Source organism: Anguilla anguilla, chromosome 11 (genome assembly GCF_013347855.1).
Source record: "Anguilla anguilla isolate fAngAng1 chromosome 11, fAngAng1.pri, whole genome shotgun sequence".
In the NCBI taxonomy this organism is placed as follows: domain Eukaryota; kingdom Metazoa; phylum Chordata; class Actinopteri; order Anguilliformes; family Anguillidae; genus Anguilla; species Anguilla anguilla.
In genome coordinates this window covers 3,174,878-3,192,763 of record NC_049211.1, presented here as the reverse complement: position 1 = coordinate 3,192,763, position 17,886 = coordinate 3,174,878, and the positions used below count along the sequence as shown (strand labels likewise).

General features: G+C 49.8%; 1 protein-coding gene across 2 annotated transcripts in view; it reads left to right on the top strand.

The window, feature by feature from the left end:
• The window catches only part of LOC118207733 (contactin-2-like), a 37,932-nt gene that overhangs the window by 8,116 nt on the left and 11,930 nt on the right, over nucleotides 1-17,886 (top strand). Inside the window, exons 2-14 of one of the 2 annotated variants that reach the window (XM_035381683.1) lie at nucleotides 3,077-3,235; nucleotides 4,777-4,918; nucleotides 5,939-6,114; nucleotides 6,703-6,798; nucleotides 7,357-7,569; nucleotides 8,041-8,143; nucleotides 10,050-10,231; nucleotides 14,783-14,919; nucleotides 15,300-15,429; nucleotides 15,786-15,936; nucleotides 16,441-16,568; nucleotides 16,845-17,086; nucleotides 17,458-17,578. In XM_035381683.1, the coding sequence (XP_035237574.1) occupies nucleotides 3,148-3,235; nucleotides 4,777-4,918; nucleotides 5,939-6,114; nucleotides 6,703-6,798; nucleotides 7,357-7,569; nucleotides 8,041-8,143; nucleotides 10,050-10,231; nucleotides 14,783-14,919; nucleotides 15,300-15,429; nucleotides 15,786-15,936; nucleotides 16,441-16,568; nucleotides 16,845-17,086; nucleotides 17,458-17,578 (1,909 nt within the window). In that variant the 5' untranslated portion in view covers nucleotides 3,077-3,147. The remainder of the gene's footprint in view (nucleotides 1-3,076; nucleotides 3,236-4,776; nucleotides 4,919-5,938; nucleotides 6,115-6,702; nucleotides 6,799-7,356; nucleotides 7,570-8,040; nucleotides 8,144-10,049; nucleotides 10,232-14,782; nucleotides 14,920-15,299; nucleotides 15,430-15,785; nucleotides 15,937-16,440; nucleotides 16,569-16,844; nucleotides 17,087-17,457; nucleotides 17,579-17,886) is intronic. The other variant, XM_035381684.1, reaches the window with a different exon arrangement.

Below are 17,886 nucleotides of genomic sequence, written 5' to 3'. Positions count from 1 at the left end.
ATATGTATACATTTGTACCGTAGACTTACATGGAAACCGGATATGAAAACACCTATACTGGAGCCAACCGTAGTGGCGCTAGTGAGCAACCAGGAAATGAGCTGGTTTTGGCCGCTTGGTTCAAATGGAGTTGTTCTGTAGAAGATGGTGTCACATGACTGATGACATCACAGAAACTGTTAAAATGACCATACAAACGAAAAGAAAGAAATAGTAATGGATATGGAAAAAGCCTCCCTCAAGAGCTAAAATTCACCAGGAGACAGTAACAGAAACAGACGTCTATACTGTTGTGGTGACATCCAGTTTCATCTAAAATTTATGAAAACACTTGTAAGCTCATCTGTATTTTGAAGCTTCCTGTTTAACGTCCCGTTAATGGTGTCAGTTGGTTACGGGACTCACAGAAGATTCATACAATTCCCGACGGAAAAATAAGACCCAACTCCGCCATCTTCCATCGTTACCCATCTTCGTTTTAGTTCACATTCTCGGTTTCCGTTTAAACTGCAGTTAGGCCCCGGACTGAATCAGTCAACCTGCACGGCGCTGAAGCACTTTAGCCTGAACTGAACGCTTCAGAGAGGGAGTGCAATGGGCTCATTTTTCTCTTTAAGCAGTTTAAAAATGTCGTAAGTTGGTTAAAGGCCCGATCGTTTCTCATCGCTTCACCCGGAATGTCCTCGTTTCACAGAACTCAGGACGAGGGTGTGTGGAGGGGGGGCGAAATCGGAGAACGACGATCTTAACCTTCTTAATGGCGTGATTTCAGTGCGCTGAAGCCCTGCAGCTGAAATAGTGTTGTTCAGACTGCAGTGCATTTGTTGTTAAACACTTGGATGTCCAGAAGGGGTTGTGGTTATTCCAGTTAAATGGGACCGCCTATTTACTTCACTGGCATTTAGCAGGACTCTTATTCAAAGTGTTCTACTGTGCAAAGCATTGTTATCCATGAAATGAAGAAATAAATAAGGCACTTCAACTTGGCGTGTATCAAACACAATGCGTTTGCTTTATACAAAGACTGACATTTTATCTTCCCCCCGTGTGCAGTGCATGGACTGGAGAGGTAAGCTGGAGACGATGGATTGTTTATTTAAGGAGGTCGTTTGCATCTCAATAGCAGAAAAGGTCACAGTGGCTGGCTGGCTGTCTCACTCGCGATTCGAAAAGGCCGCATGACAGTTGAAATTTGGAGCGCTGGTGACGATATTCATAAGCCTTTGTTTTTCTATGAATTAAGCGTCCATGTTTTCTGCTTTTGGTTTGCACTTGTAATTATTGCTTTTGGACTATTACATATCTGTTTTGAGCAAGAAAATCAATGAGTGTGATTGGAAAAATGCTCTCAGCTTAGACTCAGCCTTTGCATAAGAAACCAAGCTTGTTCCACGCTTAGCAAATCAGCAGTTCACGTTTTCATGGAACAGACTTTGCATACGAACGTCTGCAGTCATTAGTACCTGCCGATGTCCAGCTGGTGCAGCGGGCGTTGGGCCTACGCTGCACGCATATCAGACGTGAGGAGAAACAGCAGATTTCAGGCCAACTTTGGCCGTAAAAAGCCTGGTCGCATGACCAACATTTAACAAAACCAGCTCACAGACTCAGGTGCCATGTTATGGCCTGACCTTCAAGAGAGAAGTCATTTACCCACCAAAAAAATAAAAAATAAAAATAAAAGGGGGGGGGGGGCAGACTGGCTTTGCTTTCCCAAATGTGGTTCAGGGTTGCTGCGTGTTCAGCTCCCATACCCCTCTCCACAAATGGTAGGCGAGAACGGCCAGTTTGCACGCCCGCAAAACAACAGAAAACACGCAAAAAAAAACCAACAAAAGCTATAAATAAATGATTTTTAAAATAAGCATTCTTCTCTGGCAGAAGCAGCAAACCCTGATGGAAGTAAAACTGACAGCATGTCTGGAGAGTGAGATTCAAACAGCACACGAGCTGCAGGGCAGCCTCTATAAAGGCTGCAGCCCAGGTGTAATTAATCTAGGCGTGTCCAATTAGCGCTGACACCTGGGGAACCAGGTCAGAATGGAGGCAAACAATCGACCACCAGGGGGCACCATCATTTATATTTCGCTGCAAGGGCCATGACCAGTATTCATGTCCTTGGTGTTTTTTATGTCCAATTTTAAAGCCTAAAATTAATTAAATTCTTTAGTGAGAACATCAGTTACAATTCATTTAGGAGATAAATAAATGGTCTTTAATTTTTTTTTTTCTTAAATTTAAGCCTAGTCTAGTGGCATATGTACAGCATTTATAAAATGCATCCTTAATTAAATTAAAGGGGAAAAAGTTTTTTTTCCTCTTCCAGATTTTATCTTTGTTTCATGTGTTTATGATGGTTAGTTGAGTACTACTGAATAATTGAATTATTGTATTTCATAATGCACTGGCTCAATTGTATATTGCTGCATTTATTCATATGATTATTTACATCATAAATGGATATGTATTCATTTGTGTTCATTCAGAATTCACAGCATCTCATTTGTCAAGATCTGACAGAAATCCTCTGAGTATTTTTTTTGGGGGGGGGGGGGGGGTGCTAATACTGAAACATCTGTGTTCTTGCTGAAACATTGCTGTTATTTGGACAATGCTTGCCTGGACATTTGAGCCTGAAAACTCTGTGTAGCTCCACTCCTCCTGTATATTTGTTTTGGAAAAACCTGAAGAAAAATGAATGAATAAATAAATGAAGGCACTTCACACAGCACAACACAGCAGAATTACCTTTATGAAAAAAACATTCCTCCTGTAATTCTCCTTTGCATCACTAATCACGTGTTTGGGATCAAGATCAAGATTTTCCCATCGCTTTGAATTCAAAACAAATGCAAGTGCGAGTTTTTATCCTCCACAAGCACGATCTGGCAACTTCATCTTGGTGTTTGGCTGAGAAGCTTAAAAACTAACACTCACACTTAACTGTGAGTCAAAGTAGGGGGGATCATGGTGGGGGGAGAGGGGGTGTCTGTAAAAACATCCATTTTTTGGAAGCGGGAACAGACGAGCAGTAAATTAAGGATTGGCGTTTGTTGTTCTTCTCATCCCGGGGCAGGTTCTCTCTTTTTTTCGGGAGGCTTTGAGGACAGAACGGGACGAGGTCCCCAGAGGGTCGGTACCTGGGGCATGGGGTACCTGGGAACGGGACACCTGGACATGGGGCACCTGGTCTGGCTGCTGTGTTTCAGCTCTCTGGCCCTCAGCTACGCTGCAGGTAGGTTCGCTCCCCTCCGTCCTTTCAGTCCGTCACCTTTCCCAGCACGTTGGGCGCAGTCAGGGGTGCAGCCACGAATCCTGGGGCCCCCGAAATAGAAGAATAATACACAGTTATTAATAATACATAGTTACAGCAGCAAGGCTACAAAAGAGCAAACAGTGGGGAGAAAACCCCCAAACGGCAGCAAGAGAAAACTCCCCAATGAGAAAGGATCTCGAAAGGAGCCCGGCTATGGAGGGGGAGCCCATCCTCCACTGGCCAGCCCGGGATAAAGTAGCAGTAGAATGTAATGTAGTAAAAAATTATGAAATTATTAAGGCACAGGGCTCGTTATGTACAATATGCTTCACGCCCACGACAAGAATAATTATCACCACCCTTCTCCCCACACCACACCTGCTGCTGGGTGCAGGTAGGGAGGCCAGGTGGACCTCCCAAACCCTAATCAGACACAGACATGTGTCTGACTGGTTCTTTATAAGCACTATGTCTTTGTACTCATGCACATACCCCCCCTACCCCAACCCAACCCCCATGCCCCATTATCTGTCACTCATCCAGCCTTCCCCTCCCCATCCCCCTCCTCCTCTTCTCCTCGTCTGTGTCTGATTGGGGTCTTGGGATGTCAGCCAGTCCTGGACGCACCTGTGATGACCATGACCTGGAACATCAGATATTTTGGGGTTGGAGCCAGAGGTGTTGGCCACACCAGGGCCAGGGATTTTTGTAATGTCCCTTTGAAGAATTAGATTTTTTGGAATGTCTTTTTCAAAATTCTAAGTCAGTGTTCTAGAACTCCACTTCTTTCAGTCACCAGTAGTGACTGTGACATCAGCATTAGAATGTTAAGAACATTCTAATCACATGTTTTGCAATATTAGCCTTTAATGGGTTTGTTCAGTTTTGTTTGTGAGGGCAGCTCGGTCAGGCTGGTCCTGTCTGTGTCTCATTCCGCTCAGTGCGTTGCGGTCGAGGCTGACCGGCGCTTTAGCCCGCAGGAGGCGTTAGCAGCCGGTGGGAATGATGCGATGATGTTGTTGTTGTTGTTTTTGTTGTTGTTTGATGTCTCCACGGCATGTAAATGAAGCCGTTTCAGTGCATCTCAGACTCAGTGGAGACAGAGGAACCTGCTGTGTTCTGTCTGCCTCCCGGGCAGGCCTCTCTCACTGCTCGAGATTCAGGACACACCTCACACACATGCGCATGGCACACACACCTCACACGCACACACACACACGCACACACATACAAACACGCACACCTACCCAGATATGTATGTGTGCACATACAAACAGATATGTGCACCCACAGGTACCTACACACATACACATTGACACACATGCGCACACACACACACACACAGTATTACCTTAGCTCTGGCCTGTAACTGCCTCCTTATGCTGTTAGCATGATCTCACATTCATTGCTAATCCTTCTCAAGGTGGTGGGTTTTTGTGTGGTGAAATCAGGTCCTCTGGTAAGCAGTGTGTGTATTGACAGTCAGGTCCTGTGTGTGTGGCGTCTGCTCTCCGCTGCAGGCGGGGATGTGTGTGTCTCTGGCCATGACAGCGGCCCCGTGTTCGAGGGCCAGCCGTCCAACGTCCTCTTCCCCGAGGGCCTGACCGAGGAGCCCGTCATCTTCACCTGCCAGGCCCGAGCCAGCCCTGCTGCCACCTACAGGTCAGCCACGGAACCACACGCATTCATGTTTACGTGTGACTGCATTGATACAGTTTCACATCTATTAGAGCACAGGATCTAGTCATCATGGCAGCTTAAAAACATACATGTTCACAGACAGTTCCCAGAGCAAGTAGGGAGTGTTCACAAGGCCCAGATGGTATTCACAGGACAGATAGTTCAAGCAGGGAGTGTTCACAGGGCTCAGGCAGTTTGAGCAGGGAGTGTTCACAGGGCCCTGACAGTGTTCACAGGACACAGACAGTTCGAGCAGGGCGTGTTCATAGGGCCTGGACAGTGTTCGCAGGACACAGACAGTTCGAGCAGGCGTTCACTGCATGCAGAGAGTGTCTCGCTGGATCCAGAGAGTTCCCAGAGTGAGGTGGGCGTGTTCATGGCGTGCAGGCAGTGTTCACACGGTGCAGAGAGTGTTCACAGTGTTCAGGTAGTGTTCAGAGTGTGCAGGCAGTTTCCCAGGGCAGGTCAGTTTTCCCAATAGCAAACATTGCCCCTCACAGCCACCATATGTATATGCAAGTCAATTGACATCCTATCTCCAACAGCAGCTGTTCTTCAGCAAACAGCGGGGCCTACTTGAGTTGTGAGTAATTAAACACTCAGGCCGCTAACTGAGGATTTACAGTGACTGTTTTCCCACGCTCAGCGTGAGCACAGTTTGACTGACAGAGCATCCCTCTTCTCCCCAGACAGGGAGGAAAAAAGGCACCGCTCTCATACGCACTGAAACTAAGTTACATCTCTCCCCTGTCTTTTTTTATTTGCTTTTGTTCTTATTACTATAAAGGAAGTGCACGAGCTCAGAGGAGCAGTTTAGGTTTCGTTATGGAGCAAATCCTAATTCTGGTCCTGGGAACGCTGTTTTTATTTAACGAGTGCTTAATGTGAGCTTGGCTTTAATCTGCAGCCTATGCAATGGAAAACTGTAACATAGCTGTGAGCTTTACGGTTTTAAGTGGAGGTGTCAATCACACGGCCGTTGCTTGGTTACCCGTGCGCCAGGTGGAAGGTGAACGGGACGGACGTGCCGCTGGGCGGGGACTCGCGCTACACCCTGGTGGCGGGAAACCTGCTGATTGGTGGCCCCCAGCGGGGCCGGGACGCGGGGTCCTACCAGTGCCTCGCCTCAAACCGCTGCGGGACCGTCCTGAGCCAGCCCGCCAACCTCCGATTCGGCTGTGAGTCTCTCTCTCTCCTTCTCTCTCCTTCTCTGTCACTCCCTCATTCTCTTTCTCCATCTCTCTCTTCCTCTCTCTCTCTCTCTCTCTCGCTATCTCGCTCTCTCACTCCTCTCTCTCTCCCTCCCTCTCTCGCTCTCTCACTCCTTCTCTCTCCCTCACTCCCCCTCTTTCCTTCTCTCTTTTTCATTCTCTCTCAATCTCTCCCTCTCTCCTTTTCTCTGCCTCTCTCATTCTCTCTTACCATTTATCTCCACCTCCCTCTCTCTCTTCTCTCCCTCTCTCCCCCCTTCTCTCCTTCTCTCTATACATCTCTCTCCCTCTCCTGCTCTTTCTCCTTCTCTCACTCTCTCTTTCTCTCTCTCTCCCTCACTGCTTCTCAATCTCTCCTTCCCTCTCTTCTCTATCTCTCTCTCTTTCTATTGCTCTCCCTCCCTCTCTCACAATCCTCCCTCTCTCCTTGTCTACCATAACTTATATATTGGTCATATACAATCATATCTGTCAATGCATAATATTTTAGTTTCTACGGTAACAACATAGGTGTGTCCCCCCCCCCCCCCCCCACCCCCCCCCCCCCCCCCTCAGATGTCCACCCCTTCCCTTCGGATCCCAGGATCCCACAGGCTGTGTCTGAGGGGGCAGGAAGTACCCTAAGCTGCCAGCCGCCAGCTCATTACCCAGGTAACCCTACTTCCTGCTGGGCGTAACGAGGTGTAGCGTTTATGGTTTTAGTTTGTTGAATTATTTTTTTTGTTTAAGTTAGATATTATTTAGCTGGTGAACACAGAGACTTTGAATGCTCTCATAGCAGCATGCACATCACAAGATATAGAAAAACAGACCAATGGGGACGAAGAGAACGTCAGAGAGAGAAAATATTAAATTAGAATTATATCTACATATAATCAACCCAGAATCAGGCTGAGAGCATTTTACCCAGAGAGCTCTAGAATGTACCGTCAGGTCAGGTTTGGGACCAGCCCAAGAGGCAGTTTGGGAGGCTGGGTAGATTTAGGGGAAGATTCGGAGAGGGGTTAACAAGGTCTGGGACTCTGTTGAAGATGAGCCAGTGACAAAAATGACTAACTTGACCCGTCCATGATGCTGCAGGTGAAAATAATAAATCTAAATGGGCTAGACAGACTGGTCTCCTCATCACACGCCTATTTTTCCATGTGTTCTTGTGTTCTCGTGTTCTTGCGTTCTCAAGTTCTAAAGTTCCACTCTCCTCTCTTGCAGTCCTGTCCTACCGATGGTTCTTCAACGAGTTCCCCGTGTTCGTGAAGCCGGACGGGGGCCGCTGGTTCATCTCCCAGGTGACGGGGAACCTGCACCTGGCCAAGGCGGAGCTGAAGGACACGGGCGACTACTACTGCTTCACGACCAATCACATGGACGTCCACACCAAGAGCGTCTTCAGCAGAGCCAATCAGCTCACAGTTCTGCCCGACGGTCAGCGATGCTCCTCCCCCTCAATGCATAACATTGTCTGCTCACGTTTTTCTTTGTTTTCTCCGATAACAAGTTATTAAATTCATAAAGATTTTTAATTAAGGTGTGGCTGAAAGATTCAAACATTTCAGCATATTGCAACATTACAGCACATTGCAGCATGTTTCAACGGTTGTATGAAAGTGGCAGTCTTACACACCCAAGTCTGTTAACGTCAGGAGGGTTTCAACTGGCAGACTAGCTCTGGTCTTGAGTGAACAATAGTAACTGCAATGCTTAGCTGCTAATGATGGAGGTTGTTGCAGAGATGAAATGTATGTACAGTTGTCATCGGGAAGAATATACAAACGTGGAATTAAAACGTGAAAGAAAAGGTTGAGCGTACTCGCCTGTGTGATACCGCTTTGTGCGGAAGCCGTGTTCACTTTCTCTTTCTCTCTCTCCGTTTTCCCGTTCCCCCTTTCTGCTCAGCGAACCCCAGGAAGTCGGCTCCCAAAATCAAAGTGCGGTTCCCCCCAGAGACCTACACCCTGACAGGGGAGACCGCGCGCCTGGAGTGCTTCGCCTACGGCAAGTGAGTTATACCACAGCACATAGCATACATCACATAGCACATAGCTCATAGCACACAACACATAGCACATAACACACAGCACATAGCGCATAGCACACAGCACATAGCACATAACACACAGCACACAGCGCATAGCACACAGCACATAGCACATAACACACAGCACATAGCGCATAGCACACAGCACATAGCACATAACACACAGCACATAGCGCATAGCACACAGCACATAGCTCATAGCACACAACACATAGCACATAACACACAGCACACAGCATATAGCACGTACTGTAGCACACAGCACATAGCACATAGCACACATCGCATAGCACATAGCACATAGTTCATAGCACATAGCACACAACACATAGCACATAACACACAGCACACAGCATATAGTACACAGCACATAGCACATAGCGTATAGCGCATAGCACATAGCGTATAGTGCATAGCACATAGCACATAGCACATAGCACATAACACATAGCACACAGCATATAGTACACAGCACATAGCACATAGCGCATAGCACATAGCGCATAGCACACAGCACATATCACATGACACAGCGCATAGCACGTAGCACACAGCACATAAACACAGCACATAGCACATAGCACATAAACACATAGCGTATAGCCTATAGCACACAGCACATAGCTAATAGCACATAGCGTATAGCACACAACACATAGCACATAACACACAGCACACAGCATATAGTACACAGCACATAGCACATAGCACATAGCGTATAGCGCATAGCACATAGCTCATAGCACACAGCACATATCACATGACACAGCGCATAGCACATAGCACACAGCACATAAACACATAGCACATAGCGCATAGCACAAAGCACATAAAACATTCATAACGCAATATCGATATTAATGCCTTGTATATGTGTGTGTATATATATAGAGAGAGAGGGAGGAAAAGAGAGAGAGAGGGAGGAATAGAGAGAGAGACGGGGGAGGATTAGGCTGAGAGACTGCAGGTTCAGGTTGTTCGCACGCTTTCTTCATCGGGGAACCACGGCTGTTCGTTTGGCAGCGCTAACGGTTTCTGTAAACGAGCGTGCGGGTTATTCAGGGAGGACCCGTTAATCGCGGCTTCTATTCTCGGCCCCTCGGTCTCCTTCGGCTCTGTGAAAGAACGTGCGAAAGAAGAAGAAAAAAAAAAAAAACTATTTTTGGGAGGGAAAACAAAAAACGAGAAAAAAAAGCGAGCCGTTGTGGGTGCTCAGTAGTCCGCCCCCGAGCTGCCACAGATGGCCCCGCCGCACCGCACGAGGGTTTGCCAGAGATCAGAGAGAGCGCAACTCCACGGCTGCGCTTTGAGAAACAGCCCGACTCTGGCCCACAGCCAGCAACCTCGACTGACCTCCGACATGTAACCACAGCCCCAGCGCCATTTGTGCACTCTCAGCAGTAAGGGTGCTGTGGAGGGACATCTATACTCTTTCAGGAACACATTTCAGGAATGTACCCCAATTGAGTACCTCAATGTTCTCTGTGGGAACTAATAAGAACCTTTTACAAAGAAAAAAAAAAGAGGTACAGATGAATTATGTTTTTGCTGGCTAGGGGTACATGTTTGTGTACCAAGGTACCTTACAATTTTATGTATGTACCATAAGTACAAATATGCACCTGGGATCGCACCCAAGCGATAAGGGTGATGTCATGTTCTGTAACACAGTTCCTAAACATTATCAGTCAGACCCCTCTTTGGTAATAGGAATTATTTTGAGTCCACACACACACACACACACATACACACACTCACAAACACACACCTCTGGCACATGCTCATGTAGTAACTCACATATCGGAACTATACTACATTAATCACGCCCCCCTCTTGCCCCCACCCCACCCCACCCTTTTTTCACCAGCCCGGTCCCAGCCCTACGCTGGAGAAAAGTGGACGGCTCCCTGCCCCCCAAGGTCGTCCCGAGCGCGGACACCCCCACGCTGACCATCCCCAACCTCGGCTTCGAGGACGAGGGGACGTACGAGTGCGAGGCCAAAAACGCGGAAGGCCAGGACAGCTACCAGGGCCGAATCATTGTGCAAGGTAACGGCTAGCACCCCTCCTGGGACCCTGTTTACACACCCCTCCTGGGGACCTGTTTACACACCCCTTCTGGGGACCCCGTTTACACACCCCTTCTGGGGACTCCATTTACACACCCGTTATGGGGACTCTGTTTACACACCCCTTCTGGGGACTCTGTTTACACACCCCTTCAGAGGACCCATTTACACACCCCTTCTGGGGACTCCGTTTACACACCCCTTCTGTGGACCCTGTTTACACACCCCTTCTGGGGACCCTGTTTACACACCCCTCCTGGGGACCCTGTTTACACACCCCTCCTGGGGACTCTGTTCACACACCCCTTCTGGGGACCCTGTTTACACACCCCTTCTGGGGACTCTGTTCACACACCCCTTCTGGGGACCCCGTTTACACACCCCTTCTGGGGACTCTGTTCACACACCCCTTCTGTGGACCCTGTTTACACACCCCTTCTGGGGACCCCGTTTACACACCCCTTCTGGGGACTCTGTTTACACACCCCTTCTGGGGACTCTGTTTACACACCCCTTCTGTGGACCCTGTTTACACACCCCTTCTGGGGACTCTGTTTACACACCCCTTCTGTGGACCCTGTTTACACACCCCTTCTGGGGACCCTGTTTACACACCCCTTCAGGGGACCGATTTACACACCCCTCCTGGGGACCCTGTTTACACACCCCTTCTGGGGACCCCGTTTACACACCCCTTCTGGGGACTCTGTTTACACAACCCTTCTGGGGACTCTGTTTACACACCCCTTCTGTGGACCCTGTTTACACACCCCTTCTGGGGACCCATTTACACACCCCTTCTGGGGACTCTGTTTACACACCCCTTCTGGGGACTCTGTTCACACACCCCTTCTGTGGACCCTGTTTACACACCCCTTCTGGGGACCCTGTTTACACACCCCTTCTGGGGACTCTGTTTACACACCCCTTCTGTGGACCCTGTTTACACACCCCTTCAGGGGACCGATTTACACACCCCTCCTGGGGACCCTGTTTACACACCCCTTCTGGGGACCCCGTTTACACACCCCTTCTGGGGACTCTGTTTACACAACCCTTCTGGGGACTCTGTTTACACACCCCTTCTGTGGACCCTGTTTACACACCCCTTCTGGGGACCCATTTACACACCCCTTCTGGGGACTCTGTTTACACACCCCTTCTGGGGACTCTGTTCACACACCCCTTCTGTGGACCCTGTTTACACACCCCTTCTGGGGACCCTGTTTACACACCCCTTCTGGGGACTCTGTTTACACACCCCTTCTGTGGACCCTGTTTACACACCCCTTCTGGGGACCCCGTTTACACACCCCTTCTGGGGACTCTGTTCACACACCCCTTCTGTGGACCCTGTTTACACACCCCTTCTGGGGACCCCGTTTACACACCCCTTCTGGGGACTCTGTTTACACACCCCTTCTGGGGACTCTGTTTACACACCCCTTCTGGGGTCTCTGTTTACACACCCCTTCTGGGGACCCTGTTTACACACCCCTTCTGGGGACCTCGTTTACACACCCCTTCTGGGGACTCTGTTCACACACCCCTTCTGTGGACCCCGTTTACACACCCCTTCTGGGGACCCCGTTTACACACCCCTTCTGGGGACTCTGTTTACACACCCCTTCTGGGGACTCTGTTTACACACCCCTTCTGGGGTCTCTGTTTACACACCCCTTCTGGGGACCCTGTTTACACACCCCTTCTGGGGACCTCATTTACACACCCCTTCTGGGGACCTGTTTACACACCCCTTCTGTGGACCCTGTTTACAACACCCCTTCTGGGGACCTCGTTTACACACCCCTTCTGGGGACCTCGTTTACACACCCCTTCTGGGGACTCTGTTTACACACCCCTTCTGGGGACCTGTTTACACACCCCTTCTGGGGACCCTGTTTACACAACCCTTTTAGGGACCCCTTTAATGCACCGATTGATTTATAATAATAACAATAATAATAATAATACATTTTGTTTATACTGCTTTTTTCCAAGTGCTCTAACATGCTTTACTACAAAATTGATCAAAGTACAAAACCAAACAATAAAAATCTGTTAAGGCCACATAGCAATGGAAAGAAATCAATCGAGCATGGCAATAAAATAGAGCAAGTGTGAGAAGATCTAAATGAGAACAACATCGGGATAATAAAGCCAAGTAACTGAAATCATAGGCAATGAAATTAGCAGGTGAATTTTATGTGGAAGGTGGTTATGTACACACTGGTGTACTGAAAAGTTTGAATCCATTTGCGATTAAAAATGTGAGGCACAGCACACTTAGATCTGTGCCTGCTGACTATCTCAAGGGATAGATGACTTTTTAAACCTCCGCAAGGCCAGAATGATTTTCCTTTCCCTCTCACGGTGTTCATTTGTCACGATGGTGGCATTTATACCGGGCTGTAGTTACTGCACAAGTGCCCAGTGCCTTATGGGTTAAGTATACTGGAAGTTTTTTTCTCCTATGAATATTAACGTGACGCGTTGGGTCATTTGCTTTCTTGCTGGGTTTAATAAAGAGATGGCTAAGAGTTCATTTTGGAATATGACATGTCTAATTAGCTTTTTTCTGTTCTTCGGAGCGCTTTTTAAATTAAGTCGCCCCGCCTGCCGGAACAAAGGAGACCTGTCTGAACTCGGGTTCCTCGGTTGGCCGCCCCCGCAGCGAAGCTCCGCGCGCGAGCGGACCTGCGGCCCGCGTGATTAACCTGCAGCAGCAGGGGGTGATGGGAAATCCTTGCGGTGAATATCAATGGAGACCGCAGGCTGCATGCGGGACTCTAACACGGGCCTGTAACTATGGCTGTTTTATGACGCTGGTAACGCTGGCTAAATTTTGTACTGGTGATTCCCCCCCACCTTGAGCCGGCCAGAGGAGGACGGGCCCCCCCCCCCCATACCCCCACCCCCCCCGTCCCCTCTCCCTCGCCCACCCCCCCCCCCCCCCCCATATTGAGTCCGATTCCTTCCCAGGTTTCTTCCTGCAAGTCTTCCTGGGAGAGTATTCCTCTGCCAGCGTTGCCTCTGGCTTGCTCTGTTGGGGGTTTAGGCCAGGGCAATCTGTGAAGCGTATTTATAAAAGATCCTTTGTAAAAAAAAAAAAGGTAAATAAAGTTTTGATCGATTGATTTGACTGCACGCCAGCATCTTCCCCGCTGGGCAGGCCTGGATTAGGATTCGTTTGGCTAAATCAGTGAGTTACGATGCAGCCCTGTCCCTGCCCTCCCATTCAGTCTGTATCATTTAAAGCGACGGCTCTAACAGTCAGAGACTCTAACAGATTAATAGCACCGCTTTCCCTTTTCAGAGACGCTCACAGTGTCTGCACCTGCTCTGCTTTTCTCTGTGCCATACCGGGACAGCGCAGGCAATGTGGAACGTACAGAATTTCGATGCAGAGGTCAGGCCGTCCAGGCCATCACGTCCTGTTATTTTCCCTGCAGTGTAACTGTCATCTACCACAGTGTAGAAACTCCTGAGCCTTCTTTGACCAGTCAGGGCAGACTGCACTCAAGAGCCCAGGAGACTTCAGATGCTGAGAATACTGATTTTTTTGTTGTTGTTGTTTTATTTATTTATTTATTTTTTTTAATGGAAGTGGTGTTCCAGCTCGCCAATCTGTAATCATGCACTCTTCTGCTTGCACCCTACAATTTATTTTCCGAGTTGGCCGATGATGCCAAAGCGATTTTGATAGGCCCGGGCCCGGGCCCGAGTCCGGAGGGCACTTCTCTGTTCCACACACCCTCACCCTCTCACCGATGGCGGTAATGAGCAGCTGACAGCCGTTTGGCTGCCCGCGATAACGTTCATCAGCACTTCAGCCGTCTAATGAAGTGCTGAAGACGGAGCGCTTCCCGCAACGACACGGGGCCGGGATTCACGCTTATTTACTCTTTGAGCTGTGAGGTCACAAATACGCGGTCAGAGTGTTCTCAACTGAACATTCCGATGCCGATGTCACAGTCACTGCTGGTATCTGAATGCGATGGAGTTCTAGAACACTGACTCAGAATGCAGAAAAAACATTCCAAAAACACAGACACTTCAAAAGGGTTAATGTGATGATTTTCACTGGATAACTGCTTGTAAAAATGACTTATCTTCTGATGGTGTGGAAGTGTACTATCTACTACACCACCAAAAAAGGAAACCTTTGATAAGCTAACAGTACAGTATACCTACATAAGGGTTTCTTAGAGCTCAGATATAGACCTTCGTAATAATGCAAATATGTGCCGATGTGAAATCTTCTTTATACTGCATAAAAACTTAGTTTGATTATCTACTTGGCCTCAGGTCCTGTTTTTAAGCGCTGTTTACTGTGAAATGAACGGGGATGTGTGATATTTTTCCCGTAATTGACATTTTGAGCGATAACGAGGTGCTGAAGAGAGGGGTGTGAATGAACGTGATCCACTCTCTCAGGTTCGTACGTGCCCCTACGTGACTCATGTGAGCCCCCCCCCCCCCCCCTACCCCCACCCCACCTTCACATGCGCTTCTCTCCGTGTGCCCGCAGCTCGGCCCGAGTGGACGGAGGTGATGAGCAACTCGGAGGTGGAGATCAGCTCGGAGATGCGCTGGAGCTGCGCAGCTGCCGGGAAGCCCAAGCCCTCCATTCACTGGCTGCGCAACGGCCTGCCTCTCAGAACGCAGGTAACCACGGAAACAGCATCCTGGTACCCGGGTCAGCTCAGAGCTCTGGTGACTGCGGATGCAGAACAATGACCCCGACTCAGGTCAGAGCATGGGTAACCACGGAAACAGCATCGCGGTACCCAGGTCAGCTCGGAGATCTGGTGACTACAAATGCAGTACAGTGACCCAGACTGGGGTCAGAGCACAGGTAACCATGGAAACAGCATCATGGTACCCAGGTCAGCTCGGAGCTCTGGTGGCTGCGGATGCAGAACAATGACCCCGACTCAGGTCAGAGCATGGGTAAAAATTAATCTCTCTCTTCCTGTCATTCTCTTTTTCTCTCTCTCCATTCCTCCCCTCTCCTCCCCTTCTTTTATCTGTCTGTCCGTTGTCAGGATAGAATCGAGGTCAACGGCGGGCAGCTGCGGATCAGCCACCTGACCCTGGAGGATTCTGGGATGTACCAGTGTGTGGCGGAGAACAAGCACGGCACCATCTACTCCAACGCTGAGCTGCGGGTCCAAGGTGAGGCCCAGTTACCACGGCGATGTGTGAAGGTTCCGGAACTGGGGGCCGGGTTCATTGTTTAGAATCACCCAACCACGTCTGGACCCGTTTTCCTCTGCTGAACACAGCCAGCCGTAAACCACAGATTCTGCTGACTAAAGAGGGTCTCGAACTTGGGTCTGTGGCCTCTTTGAATCTCTTTGGGGGTCTGTGAAGGGGACTGGGGGGGTGGGGTGTATAAGGGGGGGTCCATCCTCACTCACTCACTCACACTGTCCTCTCTTCCCTCTCTTCCCTCTCTTCCCTCTTCTCCTCTCCTCCGGGGGTTTTGGGGGGGGGGGTTTCTCCGGGCGTGCGTGTGACTCCGGTCTCAGTCCAGGCTCCAGATTTTCGGCTCAGCCCGGTGCGGAGGCTGGTCCCGGCGGCCCGTGGGGGGCGGGCGGTGATCGAGTGCAGCCCCCGCGCCGCCCCCAAACCCACCCTGTTCTGGAGCCGCGGCACCGAGCTGCTCACCAACAGCAGCAGGTGAGCCCCACCCCTCCAGCACACCTGGCCCCGCCCCTGCAGCGCAGCTGGCCCCGCCCCTCCAGCGCAGCTGGCCCTGCCCACAAACCTCACTGGCCCCGCCCCTCCAGTGCAGCTGGCCCCACCCACAAACCTCACTGGCCCCGCCCCTCCAGTGCAGCTGGCCCCGCCCACAAACCTCACTGGCCCTCACCCCTCCAGCGCACCTGGCCCCGCCCCTCCAGCGCACATGGCCCCGCCCACAAGCCTCACTGGCCCCGCCCCTCCAGTGCAGCTGGCCCCGCCCACAAGCCTCACTGGCCATGCCCCTCCAGCGCACCTGGCCCCGCCCACAAGCATCACTTCCGATTCCAACCTGGGGCGGTGTTTCACAAAGAAGGAGGGTTAGCTGGATAACTGCATTGAGTAAAACTCGGAACCCTCCGAAATCTGGAACATAGATAACAGGTTCAGTTGGCAAACCACTAATCCTACAGCCAGTTTAAGAGTTTTGATACCTCGCAGGGTGACGGTCACTCCGGAAGGAAACCTCTGGATCACCAACATCAGCCGGGCGGACGAGGGGAAGTACACCTGCTTCGCGGAGAACTACCTGGGCAAGGCCAACAGCACGGGGGTCCTCTCTGTCCGAGGTGAGCCCAGCTCCGCCACAGCACACAGTACTGCAAATTTAGCTTAGGTTTGTTTTTAGTCCAAATTTAGTCCAGTTTGTGTTACTGGAGTGTTCAGGTCACATGCTCTGTTCTCTGGCAACCATCACATACAGCTACTCATTCATAATGTCATTTCAAATGTGCAACTATAAACGTTTTATCTGTTTGGGTGTTCTCTGTGTTTGCCAATGGCCACACACCCTGTCTTTGACTGGCTGAAAGTGTACCCATGGTCCACCCTTCCTTCTTCTCCAGATGCGACCAAGATCACCCTGGCCCCTTCCAACGCCGACATCAACCAGGGCGAGAACGTCACGCTGCAGTGTCACGCGTCACATGACCCGAGCATGGACCTCACCTTCACCTGGTCCCTGAACGGGGTCCCCCTGGACCCGGAGAAATCCGGCGGGCACTACCGTCGCCTGGAGGCCGTGAGTTCTGACCCTCGTTCTGGGCACAGGGGCGCAGGACTGTCGTCCTCACAGAGCAAACCACAGGTTCCCAGAATGCATCGTTTTTGTATTTAAAAACTTTGAAGAGTAGGATTTTGGAATGTTTTTTCCTAAGTCAGTGTTCTAGAACTCCACTGATTTCTGTTACCAGCAGTGATTGTGACATCAGCATTAGAATGTTCCGTTAAGAACATTCTAATCACATGTTTGTGATCTTACTTCCTTAAAGGGTTAAAGGGTAGTTGCTTCTATACTTTAAACTGCAAGTGAATTTATCTTCAAATGGAAGCATCTCTTACAGGAGATTCATATGTTAAACAGTATAATGTGAGGAAACCACTATTTAGCATATGCTTGTATCAAGAGTGTCTCACACAACTTCATCATATTTACAACCCCCCCCCCCCCACCTTCAGAAAGAGACGATTGGTGACCTGCTGATTGTGAACGGCCAGCTGAGGCATGCTGGGAAGTACGCCTGCACGGCCCAGACGGTGGTGGACAGCACCTCTGCTGCGGCCCGGCTGGTGGTCCGAGGTAAAGGTGGGGGTGGGGGTGGGGGGGGGTGTAGGGGTCCCGTGGACAATGCATGATGCAGGAAGGTTGATTTGGACCACATGTGGTGCTGCATAATTTACACAAACATGAGAATATCTGATGATCAGGGCAGACCATGCATGTAGGGTTCTGGTGGAGGATACAGAAAAGTTGATTTGGACCTGATGTGGTGCTGTAGAATTTTCACAAACATGAGAATATCTGATGATCAGGACAGACCCATCGTTCCATCTAGGCTTGGGGTCCGGTGTCTTAGGCTGACCAGTACATGTCCTCTTTATGGGACT